Raw genomic sequence first — 20,291 nt, forward strand, 5'->3', positions numbered from 1 at the left:
TAATATGTATACAGCTATATCTTGATTGAAATGAGTTTTCAGTATCACATATTAAAAATTAGAAGATGCACTTGAACAATAAAAATTGCATTTCTCTTATTTCCTTGTTGCTTCAACCTGGTTTCATCTCTCTTAAAACTTACTCTTCCTCTGAAGATCAATTCAACTCTTTTATTCTCCATAAAGATTTTCTAGCACACTCCAATCTCTAGAGATCTCTTTAGCCTCCAAATTCATTATATGTACCAGAAATATCATTCACTTAATAATAAATTTTTGCCTTCTCATAAGATTTACATAATCTGTTGCCTGGGCTATTTCGTTTTGCTCATCTTTTTAATGATAGTGTATTTCTATAATAATTTTATAATTCTTTTAATCTTTTGTAGCTCTTCTCAGAGGTATCCCTCCAATAGTTATTTGCAGTGGGTAAAATAATTAAGTACCTGTAATATGGAAATTTCTTGAGGATTTTTGACCTTCCATGTCACATAAATATCCCTCAGACTTACTTCGTGAAATCCCTCCTGACCAAAAATGGGCTCTTTCATTGGTTAACATTTCCCACCTAGACAATAAACAAACAAACAAACAAATAAATATTTTACAAGTATACATGTACAAGGTGGCAGAGAAACTAAATTTAAAGTATTCACATACCCTTAAATAGAAACTTTCATATAATAATACTCTACATAGGTCCTCTATTTCTGGTAGGATGCTAGATTAGATATCCTGAAATATATATTAGTACTTCTCTGAAAAATGCTCAGATTCTAAACTAAAATGTATTACTGATCCCATAAAAAAAAGTAATTAATGAAAATCCCAAGGACAAGAGAAAAGGAATAGTAAGTTGAAACTTCAATAAATCGGAAATCCCTGTTTGGTGATTGGAGGACAAACATTCACAAAACTGGAAAATCTCCCCTAAGTTCTATACATTCAGTGCAGTTCCAAGGGAAATCACAAGATGTTATGTATGTGTATGTGTTTGTAACTTCTTAAGCTTTTTAAAAATTTCTACAGAAAAGCAAAGGGCTAATATTCAAGACAATCCAGAAAAATAACAGAATGGAAATGAAGTGTGCCACCGGATATTAGCACTTATTATCAATATGTGCTAAGTGAGACAATGTGAAATTGGAAAAGAAATAAACTAAGGACATACAATAACCCTAGAACAGACCCATCCCCACACAAAAACTTGCTATATGACAGAAGTGGCCACTCAGAGCAGTGTAGAAATGGTGGATTATTCAATAAATGGTAAAGATACAATTTGTTTTCATGCTTAAACAAAATTACATTGATTATACAAAAATCATTTCTAAGACATTTGAAGACTGAAAAGCAAAACTTGAAAACTTGAAAATAGAGTCTAAGGAATTATCTTTACATTTTCTGAGAAGTAGATAATTTCTAGGCAAAGAACAAACACACAAAATGCAAACCATATTAAAAAAGAATGAGAAGGGCACCTGGGTGGCTCAATCAGTTAAGCAACCAACTCTTGGTTTTCCGCTCAGGTCATGATCCCAGGGTTGTGAGATTAAGCTCTGCTTTGGGATCTGTGCTAGGTGTAGAGCCTGTGTAAGATTCTCTCTCTCTCTCTCTCTCTCTCTCTCTCTCTCTCTCTCCCCCCACCTGCTTGTGCATGACACACACACTCATTCTTTCTCTCTCTCTCTCTCTCTCTCAAAAAAAATGTAAAAAGAATGAAAAGTCCTATAGATCAAAAAACATCATTTACAAAACATAACAATATAAGCCAAAAAGTGAGAGAAGACCTTTCCATTACATATGACTGAAAAAAGCAAAAAAGGATTGGATTGTAAAAGACTCCTACAAATTAATAAGCAAAATAAAAACAAAATTATAGACAATTTTGAAAAGACCTGAACAAGCATTTCTTTAAAAGGTAAACACAAATGACCTCCAAATATATTAAAATATGCTCAATTTATTGGAAGCCAGAGGATTCTAAGTGAGACCACTTAAGGTACAATTATCAAATTTGCCAAAATTTAAAAATCTGCGACACCGATTATTGGCAACGAGGTGGAGAAAATGGGAACTCATGTACACTGTTAGTGGAAGTGTCAATTGGTATAATCACTTAAAAATCAATCTGGCATTATCTAGGAAAGATGCCTACAGCCTAGTACCCAGCAATTCCTATCTCAGTTGTTTTGTTCTAGTACCTTTGTTGTAGTAAAACCTTGAATATGTACATCAGAACAGATATACATGAATGTTCATTATATTAACAAAAAACTGGAATCATCCCAATTATCCTTTGTCATATGAATAGAGAAATAAATATGGTGTTTTAATTCAATGAAGTACCGTGCAACTATGAAAACAGGAGAATTGCAATTAAAAGCATCAGTATATACTAACTGGAAGCATCCCATTGCTGTGACTCACCCTTCTTCACATACATGTTATCTCTTTGTCCCATGACAACACTGAAAAATAAATATCTTCAGTAAGATTTTAGAGTACAAAAATGAATCTCAGCAACGGAACATAACTAGCCTACGAGGTCAAACAGCTGGTGAGTAACTGACCCTGACATAATTCTTCATTCACATTACTGCTACTCCATAAATTCCGTGACCCAGGATGCATACGCCCCTTCTCAGACTCGAGGTTCCCAATACTACATTCTCAGACTATCCCACCTTCTAATTCAAACTGCTAGTCATGCTAAACTTTTACTTCTTGTTCTCCTTTAGGCATTAACCACATCTCCTTCACCTTTAACTATGTTTGTCATACTCTTCTTTCAAGTTCCTGACATTTTATTTCAAAGAAATTCGTTCTATTTTTGAAAGGAATCAAAAGCCGTTTCTGGTATCAAGAAAATAATGAACAAAATTAAATAAAGAAAGAAGAGGAAAGGGCAGGGAAAGGAAAGAAAAGAAGGGGGAAAACATGTTTTCCAAACATAGTGGATAAACAAATGCAAAATTATCTCATAATGTGGCATACTTAAAAAATTCAAATGGTGAAATAACAATTTTTTTCCCCTGATAGGCAAAACTGCATGGAAAGTTGGGGTGAAAAGCCAAACTGGGCAATATGCAATTTAAACTGAAGCCTCAAGTTTCCTGGCAGATCTTCAAAATTCTCTGGTTGATTTTACCAAATACAGTGTCAAAAACTAAAGTCCTTGGCACACCATAGGTAGCCAAAACTTTAGAATAGAAAACGAAGTACACATCCTTGAGCAACATTGAGCAAATCAAATTAAAATGAGAAAAAAAAATCCTTACATGAAAAAGTATTTTTTAAAAATATAAAGTACATTTTAAATGGAAAATCAATGAGACAGAAAGCTCCCTAGACCCCTTAATTTCTTGTAGAGGACAGAGCAGAAAGGAAGAGTTTATATCCAGGATTCCTTCAAAGCTAACAACCCTTAGTGTAGAAAATAGTTAATAACCTAGAATAATGCAGTTAAAAGTCCTCAACAACCTAAGAATCAGAATGGTGACTTATGCACCTATGGTCCTGGAGGATCATAACATTTCAGAAACAAAGGCACAAGGTGGTCATTAGCTGGAATTCTTTGTGAGGTAGCCCTCTTCTCCAAATGCTCAAGCAAATCTTCGCTGTCCTTGAAACTAGTGGTTCTAAACCTCAGTGGTACCAGAATCACCTGGAAGGTTTGATCAAACACAATTTGCTGGACCTACCCTGTATTTCTGATCCAGAAGGACTGGGAAGGCACCTGAGAATTTGCATTTCTAGCAAAGTGGCCAAGTGATGTGATGCTGTGGCTCTGGGTTGGGGAGAGAGGGGCACATTTTGAGAACTACATTCTAAAAACCACCATGCTAAATTCTTTCCAAATAGATTTCTCCTTATTCTCTGCCTGTTCCCACTATCCTCCAACAAATCTTCCTTCTCTCAATCTTTTTGTTTACACACACACACACACACACACACACACACCACGTCTTACAGGGCTTCACCCTATGAATTTGTTCTATGAATACAGGGAGGAGAGGTGGTGTACGGGAAAAGGCTTTGACTAAAATGACCATGACGGTGACCTGTTGAGGTCAGTGCTTGTTTACACAGGTGCAAATAGCACTTGCCATATTTATCATTCCCCTGTGTTTTCTTACAATTAAATGTCATACTCAATGGCAATTGCTTTCTTAAAAGGGGATTTTTTTAAAAAAAATTTTGTCTAAAGAAGCATGAGTCAATCTTGGCTAGAATGAGTAAGTGGGAAAAGAGCAGTCTACTACTCACTTAATTGGGGACATATTCTTGTCAAACATGCCTTTTACAACACACTTATTCTGATTTACAGATGCATTATTCTTTTCTTAAGAAGCCAATGCACAAAGTTTTGCTTTACATTTATTTTACTATTTAAACTAGGCCTTAAGCACCTGGAATATTTGCCAACTGCACAACTTAGCAAAAGATCCCAGAAAATTTTGGGGGGCAGAGAGGAACATTTGCAAAAGAGTATCCAGGGAAGCAATATCATTTAAAGGAATTACTCCTTCATTTTTCAATGTTTATTTATTTTTGAGAGATAGAGTGTGTGCACGTGTAGGGGAGGGGCAGAGAGAGAGGGTGAGAGAGAATCCCAGGCTGTCTCTGCACTGTCAGTGTAGAGCTTGAGGTAGGGCTCAATTCCACGAACTGCGAGATCCTGACCTGAGCTGAAATCAACAGTCGGATGCTTAACTGACTGAGCCATCCAAGTGCCCCTAAAAGAGTAATTTCTTTAAAATGTATTTCTTTGTTGGGTTAAACAGGTGATGGGGATTCAGGAGTGCCCTTGTCATGATGAGCACAGGCAAGAATTGTTTAAATACTTTACTGTACACCTGAAACTAATATAACACTGTAAAAATATGAAGTTATGCTCAGACCAAAGACAGTAAAATATAACATGTTCCTGTGAAGTGCTTATAGTAGCTATTATATAGTGAAAATTGCTACTTGTAGCCACTTAGTAGGTTCAAAGTATTTTCTAACTATTCCTTGAACACCTCAGATCTTTACATGTTTCCATGTTTTGTTCTGTATTTAACTCTTGGACTATGTGGTATTAAAAATATTTTCATGCGGCGCCTGGGTGGCTTAGTTGGTTGAGCATCCGACTTTGGCTCAGGTCATGATCTCATAGTTCATGAGTTTGAGCCCCATGTCGGGCTCTGTGCTGACAGCTCAGAACCTGGAGCCTGCTTTGGATTCTGTGTCCCCTCTCTCTCTGTCCCCCAAGCTCACACACATTCTCTCTCTCAAAAATAAATGAACATAAAAAATTAAAAAAAAAATAAAGGTAGGGAAATAGAGGCTCACAGAGTTTATTTGCCCAATATTAGGTAGGTACTAAGCACCAGGGTTAATGGTTGAACACAGGGATATCAGACTCTGGAGAACAAGCTTTGGAACTCTACTCTGTGATTCCTACCCATTGGTCAGACCTTCCCTTCCAGTGGAAGTGAGACCTGAGACTATGCCCTGGGTTTGTTGCTGGAGAGTAGCATCAAGCCTTTATTTTAATCGCTGAGAGCTTCACCAAGTTCACAGCAGGACCCACATCATGAGTATGTGACCTGTGTGGCTACACAGAGCCCCACCCTCAGGAGGTCTTCATGCTTAACAGAAGCTCTGCTCTTTAAATCTTAAAATATATAATATGTTTTGAGCAAGAGGCTTCCTATTTTTATTCTGGACTGGGCACTGCAATTACGTAGCCAGTCCTGGTTCATAGAGTTGGCAACCCTTAGCCTTCAGACCCAAAGAAATAACTGTATTTGTAAGTTACCATGAAGACATGAAAAGTGCTATTTTAGATAAAGGATGTTCATTTTACAGATGATAAATATGAGCAGCAAGAGATTAAAATGAGCTGCTCAAAGTAGCAGGTTCATCACTGGCCAATTCAGGACTCAAATTGTCATCTCCTAAGTTGAACTCTATAGGGAAAAAAGGAGGGTATAAAAATAGTTCTACCTATTTTGATGGATGCTATGACTTAAAAATGAGATCCTTTTAAGTTTTGGTGCTATGTAATGTCAAAAGTAATAGTAGTATAGATTTTAAGACCTCAAAGCAAAAAATGATAAACATTTTAACTCAATGAGAGTGAAATAAAGTGGCCCTAACCTCATGCTCCTCCTGCATCATACCTCCTACGAAACCAAGAGTCTTTGAATATGACTTTTAGGCCAAGGCAAGAGAGAACCAAATCCATAGGTAGGGTCAGCCCTCTATATCCTGACTTTACTTCAGTCTTGCAGCATCTCTTCTTCCACCACACAGAGCACAACCAACATCCAAAAATCAGGTAAGGGATCTTTTGAAAGTTCAGGGGATACTCCATGGATATCGAAGTGCTTAAGGGAGTATTACAGGCTTCTGATAAATATTCATTGTAAATCAGGAATCTTTTAATAATGACCTAAGCATATAACTGATGATCAGTAGATATATTTTTAACTTGAATATTCGTTTTCATTATATTCATTTTAAGGATGCACACACACACAACCACACACACATATACCTTTCTTTGGTTTAAAAACAATTTGAAAATGCTTACAAATACTCAAAAAACATGGTGTGTTTAAACAACAAGCAAGTGTATATTATTCTTCAGTGAGAAAGTTAAAAAAAAGTGATTTGGGTGACAGTTGCAGAGAGTTGGTAGGAAACCCAAAATAAATAACTATGAACATCATGCTTTAAGTTCCATTTATTGCTAGCATCAGCCACAAATTTGGCTCTCACTTTCTCAAAGAGATCACAGCAGGGAATACATTGTTAGTTACAAGCCTCACAGTGACCATACCATACAAATAAACCACTTGGCAGAAGCACCAGCCTCACCAGGACTGCTGGGAACAGTATCCTCACCCCGTCTTTTACCCTGTATTCAGCACTGGGGTCTCTTTCATGGAACTCTTTCTTAATGTGTCCTGATGGCATTTTGCCCAAGGTCAATGGGGTCAAATCAGATGGAAAGTAGCAGATCCAGCTAAGCAGCTATCTGCTGCCTTAACCAGATACAAAAATACATGTTAGGTTACAAAAAGACAGGATAGATCATCTGATCTGGTAAAACCCACCATATTTAGTTCTTTCAACTGAGTTTCTGTTTCTAGTTCTTAATCCACATGGAGTTAGAAGTTCTAGCTCTTGATGAGGACTGAGAGCAGCACTTTCTCTGGAAGACCCAAACAATCAACTCAGTTAAAAATGAGAGTTACATTCTTCTGAAAATTGAGACAAATATCTCAAATGTAGGCCTGAACAGATCATTCTACCTCTGTATCTGGTGGCTGTGACATGGGCTGAAATGTTCCCCAGAACACAATTGTGTTATTGCTCCCCCACAAAAGTGGGGGAAGTGGTAATGACTTCCTAAGTCACAGAGCAAGGCTTTAGTATTTTCATTGTGGAAACACTTAATAAATTTGTTATCAAATGCCCCCTGTTGTCATATAATAGTCTCAGTGATGTGCCTCTCAAGTTTAAGTTTAAATGATGTATGCTCCTAGCAAACCTTCAAAGATAAACTAGCTGTAAATCCTGTCCCTAGTAACAGAACAAGTTCAATTGTTGAGCAAGTTCTTGGATACAAGAACTGTGTAACAGTGACCCTAAGACTCTTTTTCTTGCACCCATCAGTGCAAGAAAAGCTTCCTAGCTTGTATTTTTCAAAAGATACAGAGATCAACTACTGGTTGAAAAGGGGTGGAACCACAGTCAGATTTTAAAGGTAGCTAACGAAGCTGAACCTGTAATACCCTTGTTTGCAAAGCCCTTTGCAAGGCCCTGGGCATAATTCTGTCTTTTTTTTTTTTTTTTTTTTTTTTGTAAGCTTCATATCCTACAAAACTCCATCATTTAATAGAATATTTGACATTGTGAGATCTCACTGTTTTTCACCTATCAACAGTATTTGTTTTTCTGTTTCTTATATATAAATGCATTTTGGTAAAGTGCAGAGAATACAGGCTTTGGAATTAGAATTCTCTTGTTTTAGACCCTGGGTATAAACTTGAGAAAGTTACAGAACATTTCTGTGGGGTTATTTATCATCTGTAAAAAAGAAGAATAGCAAGAATTACATTACTATGTATTACTTCTATTATTCTATAATGAGCCCACAATCTTCATAGGGCAGCTTTAATAGTCAAATGGAATACCGTATAAAAAGTGGTACAACCAGCTGATTCCTTTTTCTTTCTTTTCCTCTGATTTCTCCCTTCTATTATTCCTGAGCATGTAGAAACAAGTTCTCCCACTGGACCCACTTGAGAAGCTTGGGTTCCTCTCCCTCAGATGGCTTGAGACACTGACCTCACTCCCTAGAAGAAAAAAAAAAAAAGACTACTGACCAGTTGTATCTTGGGGCTCAATTGTCTCTTATTCACTCTCCATAGAGGATTTTAACAGCTATTTTCTTTCTTTCTTTCTTTTTTAATAATTTTTTAAAATATTTATTTATATTTGAGAGATGGAGGAGAGAGACAGTGCATGAGCAGGGGAGAGGCAGAGGAGGAGGGAGACAGAATCTGAAGCAGGCTCCAGGCTCTGAGCTGACAGCACAAGAGCCCAACATGGGGCTCGAACCTACAAGCCATGAGATCATGACCTGAGCCAAAGTCAGACGCTTAACCACTGAGTCACCCAGGCACCCCTATTTTCATTGCTCCTGCCAGAAAGAGTGCTAGGTTTCTGACAACAGAGGCACTAGGGTATGGTGGAAACAATACAGATTTCTAAATTAGACAGATGGGTTCAAAACAAAGCTTACAAATGAATACAGTGGTCTGAGCATCACTTTTTCTCATTGATAGAGTGCAAAAATATAGATTTTAAGTAGTTGTCATAATGGCATGTGAATTACATCTCAATAAAGCTTTATTTTTTAAAGCTGTTGTGCAAATCAAATACCACAAATCTCCAATTAAAACTAATCACTGTTTAACATGATAGTTCTTGTTTGTTTTATTTTCTCACATCTGTGTCATTTCTCTTGGTTTTATGAAGTAAGAGTGGCTACTGACAAAGATACTTAAGGAATATTGGAAAAGAGAGAACAATAAAGGGACCGTGGAAGTTTAACTGCCATGTTAGCTTAATTGATTATTCAACCTGATAATGCTCTTTTCACCTCTCTAAAGAGAATAATTGGAAAAATACTCTATTATTTTCCAACTAGAGTTTATCAATCCCTTTTCAGGAAAAATCTAATGTTTTTCAGCTACCCGTTGCCCCAATGTTATTGGACAGAATTAATTATAAGATTCCCAATATTCTTTGCCAAAAGAAAAACACCCTTTGACAAACATTTTGTGTACACCCACAGTCTTCCTTGGTTTGAACTTAGAACATTGCTGTGAATCATCTACATATCATCTGACAAGTCTACCTTCTTGGCAGAAAGTAAATTTCAACGTTCAGTGGCTTTTAAATGAGAACAGAGTGTTCATGAACTAATGAGCACATGGACAAAATTTGGTAGAACTGGTAAGATTTAAAAAAGGAACACTCATTATGCAACATCATCCAATGCGTAAAGCAGGAGTTTCCCCTAAGTTCTCCATGTCAAATTCGTAATGTTTTAGGGAATTACCATGTTTTTATTTATCAATTGTGTAAACTGAGAACACCATGGAAAGTATGAAGTGTTTATCAAAGCACAAACTTGAAAAATACTAACATGTGGTCCTACTCAGAGAGACAGATGGATGGATGAATGGACAGAGATGGATGAATATATAAATATATTTATATATTACAATTATAATATATATAATATATATATAATATATAATTTAGCCAAACAAGAAATCTTTTTACTATTAGTAATGCTTCACTATTCACTGAGTACTGGAAACTAGATTCTTTCCTTTCTGAGAGACAATTGAATATTCAAAATTTCACTTATTTGAAAATAGTATCAAGTAGCGGTGGATTGTACTAGAAGTCTGAAGAAGGAAGCTAAAAAAACCCAAAATTTCCCTGGGTAAGATGGGGTGGGGAGTTGGGACTGCAGGTGATTGCAGCCTAAAAGGGAGATGGGGAATAAGAAGATGTAACTAATGACAATATTCTCATTGAAACACTTAGGCATATCCATTGCCAATCCTACCATCTAGTTCTCCCATATGATCTTCAGAAATGTCCATATGACCTACTGATGCAAAAATAATTATATTGAATAATAAGAGGTGTTGAGTCCTACTTAGAAGGACGAATAACAGGAAAACACAGCTTCCCAAGTAAATATGGGTTACAAGTAGGTAGACCAATCATCCATCTGGGTTTGTCCAGGGCTATCCAGTTTTGAATCTCTCAGTCCAGGGAAAACCAGGATGGTTGGTCACTGTAATTACAAATACTAGGGTATAAATACATGGCCTCACATGGAGATTGTGAAATATTCAATGTAAATTCCTTCTATCTGTACACATTTTTAAACCATTTGAAACTATCATGAAAAAGAGAAGCAAATATCTATACAACCGAGTTGTACAGGAATGATTAATTTTAATGTTCAAATTCTATTTTTTTATTCTCTTTTCAGGTATTAAATTCTAATGAAAACAGCAACTTAAAAACAAAGAAAATCGTCTAGAATGGAATGAATAGAATTATCCATTATTGTCCTTTTGATTTCCTTAAATCAGACTAAAAAATTGAACCCCCTCACTTAGCAGCCTAAAGGGACTGCAAACCTTTTCAAGAAGAAGCCCTTTCTCTCTCTTCCTCTCCATGACCCTTTTCTTTTAAAATAGTAGTAATACTCAGGGTGCCTGAGTGGCTCAGTTGGTTAAGAGTTCGACTTTGGCTCAGGTCATGATCCTCATGGCTTGTGGGTTTGAGCCCTGTGTCAGGCTCTGTGCTGACAACTTACAGCCTGGAGCCTGCTTCAGATTCTGTGTCGCCCTTTCTGTGCCCTCCCCTACTTGGACTCTCTCTCTCTCTCTCTCTCTCAAAAATAAATAAACAGTAATAAACAAATAAACATACAGGAGTAATACTCAGGTTTAGGAGTTGTGTTTCCCTCAGCTGAGACCCATCCTGCTTTGTGGGCTCAGTGGGCTTCTCCTGTGCAGATGGGTAAACTGTAAGGAGGCTCAGAGTTTTGTCCCTAGCACCATCGGATGCCAGGTCAGGGTCCTCCTGGACTGCTGTTCTGGAGCTTTGTCCAGGTTAGTCCCCTGACCATTTACCCTAACCAAGTTAGTATTAAATGGTGGTTCCCAATGGTTCCTCTGCATCAAAATCAACTTCAGAACTTTAAAAAAATATGTAGATGCCCAAAACCTATCCCAAGATCCTGGGGTGGAGCCCAGGTATCATTATTTTTATAAAAAGCTCTCAAGACATTCTGATGTACAATAAAGATTGAGAGCCACTAACATAATTATAAGGTGATAAAAATATTTTTTTTCATTTGGTTTGTTAGACAAACTTATTACTGGACATAATAAAATATATGGCAGCTCAAGATGCTCACCCCGACATGGCAACACTTCCAGGGGCAAAAACATGCATTAGGACATTGTACTAGACATGGGATTTCAGGGTGATAAATGAAAACTGCAGGATTCTCTCTTCTCTGTGGGTGGTGTGGCCTTTCCTAGTATAGCCCAGGAATGATATCTAAGACCAGTTCTGTTCTAGATTAGGGACAAATACTCTCTCCTTCACACTGCTTTGCAACGGTTCATATCTCCTTGTGTTTTCTTAGAATTATAAGATCTAGATGGAGACACTTCTTGATATTGAGATAATGTAAATGGCTGTTTTAGCATAAATCTTTGTTTTACCTGCAGCTTAGGAAGAAAGTTTACTTGTGCTCCAGGTGGCATTTTCTAGCTCTCTCTTTCTCCCTAGACATACCCCCCACACACACACATGCACATTCCAAAAAATATCTCTCTGATTAACATTTTCCCAGTAAAAAGGTTTCTAGTTTTTAATACATAAACTTTATAGAACATGTGAATCTCCCATTACAATATTTTGGCCAACTGTCTTTCTAAGGAATAAAAGTATTTAAAATTAAAAAAAAAAAAATCCCTTAAACTCAAAGGAACATATTTAACTAAGCAATATCAAGAAAACCTAAAGTTTCATTTCAGATTCAGCCAGTAGAACACTGGAAACATAAGTAGCCATTTCAAAATGAAGATAGTATAAATAAAGGACATGTGAATTTTGAAGCTACTGGCAGTAAGCAATATTGAGTTTTTGGTTTTTATACGACTACATTAACTGTGTGGTATTTAATGTGTATGTTTATTTTAGTATTTTTTAAAACATTTTTAGGAAAGGAGTTGAGGGTTTGGGGTGATATAATAATGTATTATCACTTTTCTCATTTAAATAGTTGGAAATACAAAAGCACAAAATATCTGAAGTTAAAAAATTATTGATGTTAGGTAAAAACTCCCTGAGTCCTTTTGTGTCTATTAGGTGAAGTTTTTGAACTACATTGTTATAATTATTTTACAATTGTGTGATTTACAAGTTTCTGTAGGAGATGTGATAAAATTTCCAACTATAATTTTGAAGGTGCTAAATTTTCTTGTAATTCACTCAGTTTTTGCTTTATAAGGTTCAGGGCTTTGTTGTTAAGACCAAGTAAGTATGCAAGGGTTATGTTTTCTTTTTTTTTTTTAATTTTTTTTTTAACGTTTATTTATTTTTGAGACAGAGAGAGACAGAGCATGAACGGGGGAAGGTCAGAGAGAGGGAGACACAGAATCCGAAACAGGCTCCAGGGTCTGAGCTGTCAGCACAGAGCCCCACGTGGGGCTCGACCGGACCGTGAGATCATGACCTGAGCCGAAGTCGGCCGCTTAACCAACTGAGCCACCCAGGCGCCCCAAGGGTTATGTTTTCTTAATGGATTTTCTCTTAATATCCTCTAGTGTTTCTATTTATTCTTGTAAATGCTTTTTGACCTAAATTTGTTTTATATGATATTAATATTGCCATACCAGCTTTCTTTTCATTGTTGTACTTTACAATTTTAAGACACTTTTTTTACACAGTTTAATATCTCTAGGAATCAAGATGCATATGCAATTGATGTCAGATTTTAATTGGCTTTTTTTCCTATTTGTTATTACACAAAATAAGGGTGGGTCTTAAAATGGATGGTATCTTAAATTCAAAGAAATATAGCATTTTCCTGGCATATCTTTTTCTACCTCTTTATTTCAACACCTCTGGCTGGTTATTAGGTATGCCACTACAAACAGAAAACAGCTGGATTTTAAAAAAATTATGTTTACTTTTAATCTGTCTTTAAGTAGTTGAATGTTATCCTTTTACAATTACTTAAAACCTCACGATTTTTACTTATTTCTACCTACCATCTTATGTTGTGTTTTACAAATTTGCTTTTATTTTTCTCCTCCTTTTGGATTGATAAAATTTTCAATATTCCCTTATGTTCCCTATTCCACATTTCTGAACATATATTTCTCTTCATTTCCCAGTAAGACCGTAGAGGACAAATAGTATCAGTCCTCTCTAAGAAGCAGAAAAACTGAATCTGAGTCACCAAAAAATGGTTATTCGTACAGAGGCCTACAGTTCGCTACTAGAAGAACTAATAAGAGACAAAATGTTCTTTAAAATTCTACCAACATCCTTGCCACTTATTTCTTGTAAGCTTTTATAAGACTGTATTAAAACATTTATTTCTCCAAAGTATATCTCCTGGCATATTCAATAAACAAAATGAACATTCCAATTAAACCTGAACAGAAAAAAATAAAGTCAGAGAGTCATAAACTAAATGAAAATGATATGTAATCATAGAAGAGAGGCAAGAAATAAGGAAGATTCTTAAAACTGATTTAGATGTCCAAGCTAAAAATGAAATGGCACTTATAAAATATATGGAAGGGAATAGAAAGCTTCCTGTAGACAGATTTTAACCATGAATAAAAATTAAAAAGAAAATTAATTCTGCTTAATTACAAAGAGAAGAGGATGAAAATAGAGGACAGTAAGAAAAATTCACTTTTAATATTTTTAAATCACTGTGAATAAAATACAGTAATAGAAAATAAAGACATGGAAGACATGAGAAATATGACAGAAATAAGGAAAAGACTGTCTCATGTAGATTAACCTAAATTTATAGTAATTACTAATAGCTAACAATCACTGGGCATCCTGTGCCAGGCTGTGTTCGAAGTACTTTGTCATCTCTTCTAACTTGCACAGCAAGGCTGTGGGATAGGTAATACTATTGTCTCTTTTTTGCAGTTGGGGAAACTAAAATACATGGCGATTAATTAACTTATCCAACATCATACTGTAGGAAATAAAGGGGACAGGAGTCAAAGCCCAAGAATCTTGTTCCAGAGTCCACACTCCCAGTGACCACAAGCAGAGTAATCTGTAGGCAAATGTCCCTGAAGACCCTAATGCAGAAGGCCTTGAGTAGCTTTTCCGAGGGAACAACTACAAGAATGACTGCCATGTTGCCAGAGATCCTGTTACATCCACAGTGGGGTTCTAGTTCAGTAAAACCTTGCTCATTGGCTTGTTGGGTTGTTTTTCTTTCTTATTCCTCATATCGCCTCTCCTTGCAATCTCAAAGCACATTTGATTCTTATACGCTGAAAGGAACCTGCTAACTGGATGTTAATTTTGAGTTTTGCAATATAAGGAAAATGAAGCATTTGTCAACAACATTCTAAACAGTTCTGGAAACACTCACCAGAAAAAAAATTAGTCCAAAAATAAAATATTTATTCACTGTGCTAAGTAACTAAAAATTGAAATAAATTATTGTTTTAATTAACAACATGAGAATTTATGGCTATGGTCTGAATGGAAAGCATAAAAAATGTAGAATCATATAGAAAAGTGGGTAAAATAATAAAATAAATAAACAGGAGCCAGAAATACTGAAAATGTAAGATCAGTCTGCTATACTTAAATCCAGTGGGAAAGTTATTAAAATGCGATGTGGAAACTTTGAGAAGATTCATATAAAGAAACCAAAATTTCTAAGAATATATTTGAAGAATTTGGATGATTTTGTTTGAAAAAAGGAAGAATAAAAAAAAAACGGGGCAGGGGGGCGCCTCGGTGGCTCACTTGGTTAGGCGTCCTACTTCAGCTCAGGTCATGATCTCACAGTTCATGGGTTTGAGCCCTGCATCAGGCTCTGTGCTGACAGCTCAGAGCCTGGAGCCTGCTTTGCATTCTGTGTCTCCCTCTCTCTCTGCTCTTCCCACATTCATGCTCTGTCACTCTCTGTCTCTCAAAAATAAATAAACGTTAAAAGAAGAGAATGAATTTATAAAGATTCCTAAAGGAATCTAATAATAATATTTTAATTATGCATAGATATATTCATCACTCTACAATTTCAATGTCAAAGCAAATTAATATAAATATCCTGAATACAGAGAAAATTGAATAAATTATGAAACACCACCTCACTGGAATATTATGTAGTCATTAAAGATAATCTTGATGAAACTATGTAATAGCATAAAGTATGCTTATGAGACAGTAAGATGGAAAACTTAAAAATGTTGAACAAAATCAAATGCATAAAATTATTATTATATTATCATGTTCTACAAAATCAGAGGAAGGGAAAAAAGACTGGAACAACATAGTCAAAAGTACCATAGTACATGTGTGTAAGCAGTAAGAATCATAATACTGATTTTCATTGTCTTTTTCTCTATTTTCCAATGTTTGATGATATATATTCTCTTATGAAAAATGTTTTACATAAAACGGGTCATGGTAATTAAATCATAGTTTGTTTCTAAAGAGGGATACGCGCAGAGTAAAACAGGATGAAGAAGAAATCACAATGAGAACAAAATAAATTTCTTAAAATTGTGATCAATTCTAGCATAAATTAATATTTCATCTCAATCCCTTGGTGTGCCTGGGTGGGTCAGTCAGTTAAGTGTCGGACTTCAGCTCAGGTCACGATCTCGTGGTTTGTGGGTTTGAGCCCCACATCAGGCTCTATGCTGACAGCACAGAGCCTGCTTTGGAACCTCTCTCTCTCTCTCTCTCTCTCTCTCTCTCTCTGCCCTTTCCCTGCTCTCTCTCTCTTTCTTTCTCTCAAAAATGAATAAACATTTGAAAAAAAACCCCGAAAACGTTTCCTAACTAAAAACTTACTAGTTTAGTATTTCTTGGCAATCCCTCTATTGCAATAATCCTTTCACCTTAAAGGACCAGCAACCAATCAATCTTACCACCTTTTCACTGCTCTCACCTGCCACCCCCACAAACCTTCTCCTACTCTATTCACAGTTTAAATGACAGTCATTACAATTGCCTTCCTGCATGCTCGTTAACTCTACATCCTTCTTTTACCAATTAGTGGGACCATACCTTGGTCAAATCCAATATTTCATCTATTCATCATGATCCAGAGATCTGGTTGTAGCTAAAGAACTAACCAGGTGAGCTCTTAATGTTTCCAGGATATCTTACTTAATGTCCCTGGCACATTCACTTTCCTCTCCTTTCTTGTCAAATCTCTAACACCCTTCTCGGCTCTCATTTTTTTTGCTGATGATCTTCCTTCTATTTTATTGAGGATTTTAAAAAAAGAAGCAATCAGAGAGAAACTCTACCTGTTTCTACATATACATCTTTTGAACTACCTGTATTTGGAGCCGTATACTGGGATTTCTCCCCTATTACTGTGGATGAGCTGCAGGTGCTGCCAGACAATTTTCTCCCCTCCATGTGTGCCCAGGTCCCGTACCTGCTCACCGAGGCAGAGGAAACACATCAAAAACTCTCCTCAGTCTTTCCTGCATTAGAAATGTGTTTCTCTGTGTTGCATCTTTCCCATAAGCATAAAAACATGCTGATGCTTTTGATACATTTAAAAAACAAACAAACAAACAAACAAACAAACCTGTCTGGCCTTACTTCACCTTCTAGCTGCCATCCCACTTCCTCTCCCCTTTATAGCAAACACACACACAAAATACCTTGTCTCCTTATTCACAAGTATTTTTTTCCTCTCAGTCATGCTCTCCAATCTTTTTCACCCAATCCCCCCACTCCATGAGAAATGCTATTTTCAAGGTCACCTATGACCTCTCATTGCCAGATTCAGTGGAAAATTCTCATTCCTCATCTTATTTCACCTACCAGTATCAGGCAACATAGCTTATCACTCTCTCCTTATTGAAACATTTAGACCATATCACTCAGTTCATATCATTTACCTGTTCAAAACCCCACAATGGTTCCCTTTCACAACCAAATAAAAGTGAAAGCCATACAGCCTATATGGGTCTTTTCTATAATACCTGGTGCCAGTATAATATGAGGTCATCTTCTAATACCCTCTCCTTCCTCACATGACTCCACTCACAGTGGTCTTACTTGCTTTTCCTCAAACACACTAGGCATGTTCCTGCCTCAGGGCCTTCATACTTGCTGTTTTCTCTCCCTAAAATACTCTTTTCCCACATAGCTATGATGACTTCCTCAGCATCTTTAGATATTAACTAAAATATCCCCTTATTAATGAGGTCTTCTCTGATCTCCCTATTTAAAATTAATAACCAAACACACATTCCTTGTAGCAGTTCTCTGCTTTATTTTTCTCCATACTACTTATAACATCTAATAATCAATTCATATGACTATTTTGTTATATGCCATTTCTCCACATTAGGATGCAAACAACATAAGGGTAAAGATTTATATCTTCGTCTCTTTTGTCCACTTTTCTATCCCTAGAACCTAGAACCGTTTCTAGTATATCTAGTAGGTGCTCAATAAATAATTATGGAGCGAATGCTCAACAGATTTCACTCCCCCCTTGAAAACTGAGAAAGAAACAAGCTAGATTAACAGACCAGAAGTAATGTGCAACAAATCAACAGAAGTCTGTGAAGGTTTTCTAGGTGATTTGCGAATCTCTTGGTAGTTAACTAAACAGCCTTCTTGAAAGAAATGCCAATCACAGTGTGAAAGGTCTGAGAAGACTAAGAAATGACATATTTAATTTCCACCATCTATGAGTTCTAGAAAGACTGCCTGCAAATAGGGGATGAGGGAGAGACAGAGACAGACAGTCCAATAGACAGGCAGAGAGACAGAGAGGGAGAGAGAGATGGAGGGGGAGAGCGAAGAGAGAGAGAGAGATCCAGAAAGTACATGAAACTCTGACTGCTATCCTTCTACCTTCTCATTTATATTTTAATCTATGCTATATGAGAGGATTAAAGTGACATATTATGAGTAGACTAGACGATCACAAATATTTTCACTTTCTTATATGATCTGCAGATTCATATACTTGAGAGCTAGTAAATGTCTAGATTCTCTCTAGTCTACATCCATCCTAAGACCTCATTCTGTAAAGATTGGAAGAGCTCATTCTTGACCCACCTTTGTTATTAGTTTTAAGCATTGTTCTCCGAGCTCACAAAACAGTCTCATGAAGTGATGTACTAAGTAAGCCACAACTGGTTTTAATAAGTTAACTGGTAGCTTGACTGACGCCAGTCCTTTGTATTCCAAAGTGACTTAATAATTAAAGAAGAGCATCTAGGACATGGAATAATTATAAATAAGTTGTACTATAAAGATAAATATCCAGGGGCGCCTGGGTGGCTCAGTTGGTTAAGTGGCTGACTTCGGCTCAGGTCATGATCTCGCGGTTCGTGAGTTCGAGCCCCGCATCAGGCTCTGTGCTGATGGCTCAGAGCCTGGAGCCTGTTTCAGATTCTGTGTCTCCCTCTCTCTCTGACCCTCCCCCGTTCATGCTCTGTCTCTCTCTGTCTCAAAAATAAATAAAGGTTAAAAAAAATAATAAAGATAAATATCCAATTAGTAGTCACAAGACCAGGCTTAAGATGATAAAAAGTAAATCAGGACAACTTTATATGTTTATTCAAATCTATGCATACCATACTATTTTTGTCTGCTGAATACCAAAGATAATTACAATAATGCCAAATTAAATGTTTAATTTTAAGCAGTTTTACTCTTATCTTCCTTTAATAATAAATTTTGATTGCATTATTTTAACTATTATTTAGCATACACATAATATTTGAAACCACAAATTAAGTAATAAACTAATAAACCACTAATATATTAGTTTATCTTGACAATAAAAAATTTTGCTCAATTCAAATTTTGAAGAACAACGGATGTGAGTCAATAAGATAAACATTATTAACAAATAAACATTACTCTGTTGATCCTTTTGTTCAAAAACAAATTAGAAGTGTCTTTTTCCAGTCCAACAGACTGCACAGATAAAATCCCTTAAATTTTTTTTAATGTTTTTATTTATATTTGAGAGAGAGAGAGAGAGACAGAGCACAAGCAGTGGAGGGGCAGAGAGAGAGGGAGACACAGAATCCGAAGCAGGCTCTGTGCTCCGAGCTGTCAGCACAGAGTCCGATGCGGGACTAAAACCCACAAAACGTGAGATCATGACCTGAGCTGAAGTCAGACACTTAACCTACTGAGCCACCCAGGCACCCCAACACAGATTAAATTCCAAAGCATGAAAATTCTAAAGCAGTTCATTTCTTCAAATGGCAACAAAGGCAAAATCTGTTAGTTTTTGTCAACCAGAAAAAAAGGAAAGGTTTTTATCACAAGCTTTTTTCCTAAGAATAACCCACTTTTTCGTTTTTGAGAGCCCGCCTGTGAACGGTTAATGACACAATGATCAGTGGACATATTCCTGTGACTTCTGCAGTTACAAAATTCAATTTGACATGGACAAGAAAAACAAGCATTACTCCCAATAATGTTTTGTGAAAATACAGTCTTTCCTTCAAAACACAACAGGTACTGTGACACAAAGCCTATGAACAAGGGAGGGTATTAAAAACTCAAAAAACAAAGCTCCAGTGTTTCATGAATGAGTTGCTCGCCTTTCTGTCACACCGGCTGCACTAATTGAAACATTCTTCCTTAGACATTTTATCCATGTCTACAAATGACCGGCAGTAACACAACACCTACAGGGTCCTGTAAGGAGAAGAGAAACCATATGAGGTCCTTCATACCTCAGCTGGAGGTAAGGAAGCTGGTGCAAGGTGTGTTACACACCAGTCTGAAAACATGGATGGGCCCTGTATACCCAGAACTGCTGGGTACCACTCACTCCCATTCTTTTTGTGACTATTCCATAAAGCAAAGCACCATTTTCAATCTACCTTTTAGAAAAGAATCTGAATTTTTTACACGTGTGTTCACAGCTACTCATTGCTGAATACAGACCACATGGTACCTGCTCA

At 36.5% G+C, this 20,291-nt stretch overlaps 1 protein-coding gene across 3 annotated transcripts in view; it reads right to left on the bottom strand.

Moving 5' to 3' along the window:
• The window catches only part of MACC1 (MET transcriptional regulator MACC1), a 68,067-nt gene that overhangs the window by 24,712 nt on the left and 23,064 nt on the right, over nucleotides 1–20,291 (bottom strand). The window contains exons 1-2 of one of the 3 annotated variants that reach the window (XM_049641598.1): nucleotides 2,431–2,491; nucleotides 447–568 (exon numbers count right to left, since the gene is read on the bottom strand). In XM_049641598.1, coding sequence (XP_049497555.1) covers nucleotides 447–561 — 115 coding nt within the window. In that variant the 5' untranslated portion in view covers nucleotides 562–568; nucleotides 2,431–2,491. Of the gene's footprint in view, nucleotides 1–446; nucleotides 1,005–2,430; nucleotides 2,492–20,291 lie in introns of those variants that run through there. The other 2 variants (XM_049641597.1, XM_049641596.1) reach the window with 2 other exon arrangements.

The sequence above is a fragment of the Panthera uncia genome, chromosome A2 (genome assembly GCF_023721935.1).
Source record: "Panthera uncia isolate 11264 chromosome A2, Puncia_PCG_1.0, whole genome shotgun sequence".
Lineage (NCBI taxonomy): Eukaryota > Metazoa > Chordata > Mammalia > Carnivora > Felidae > Panthera > Panthera uncia.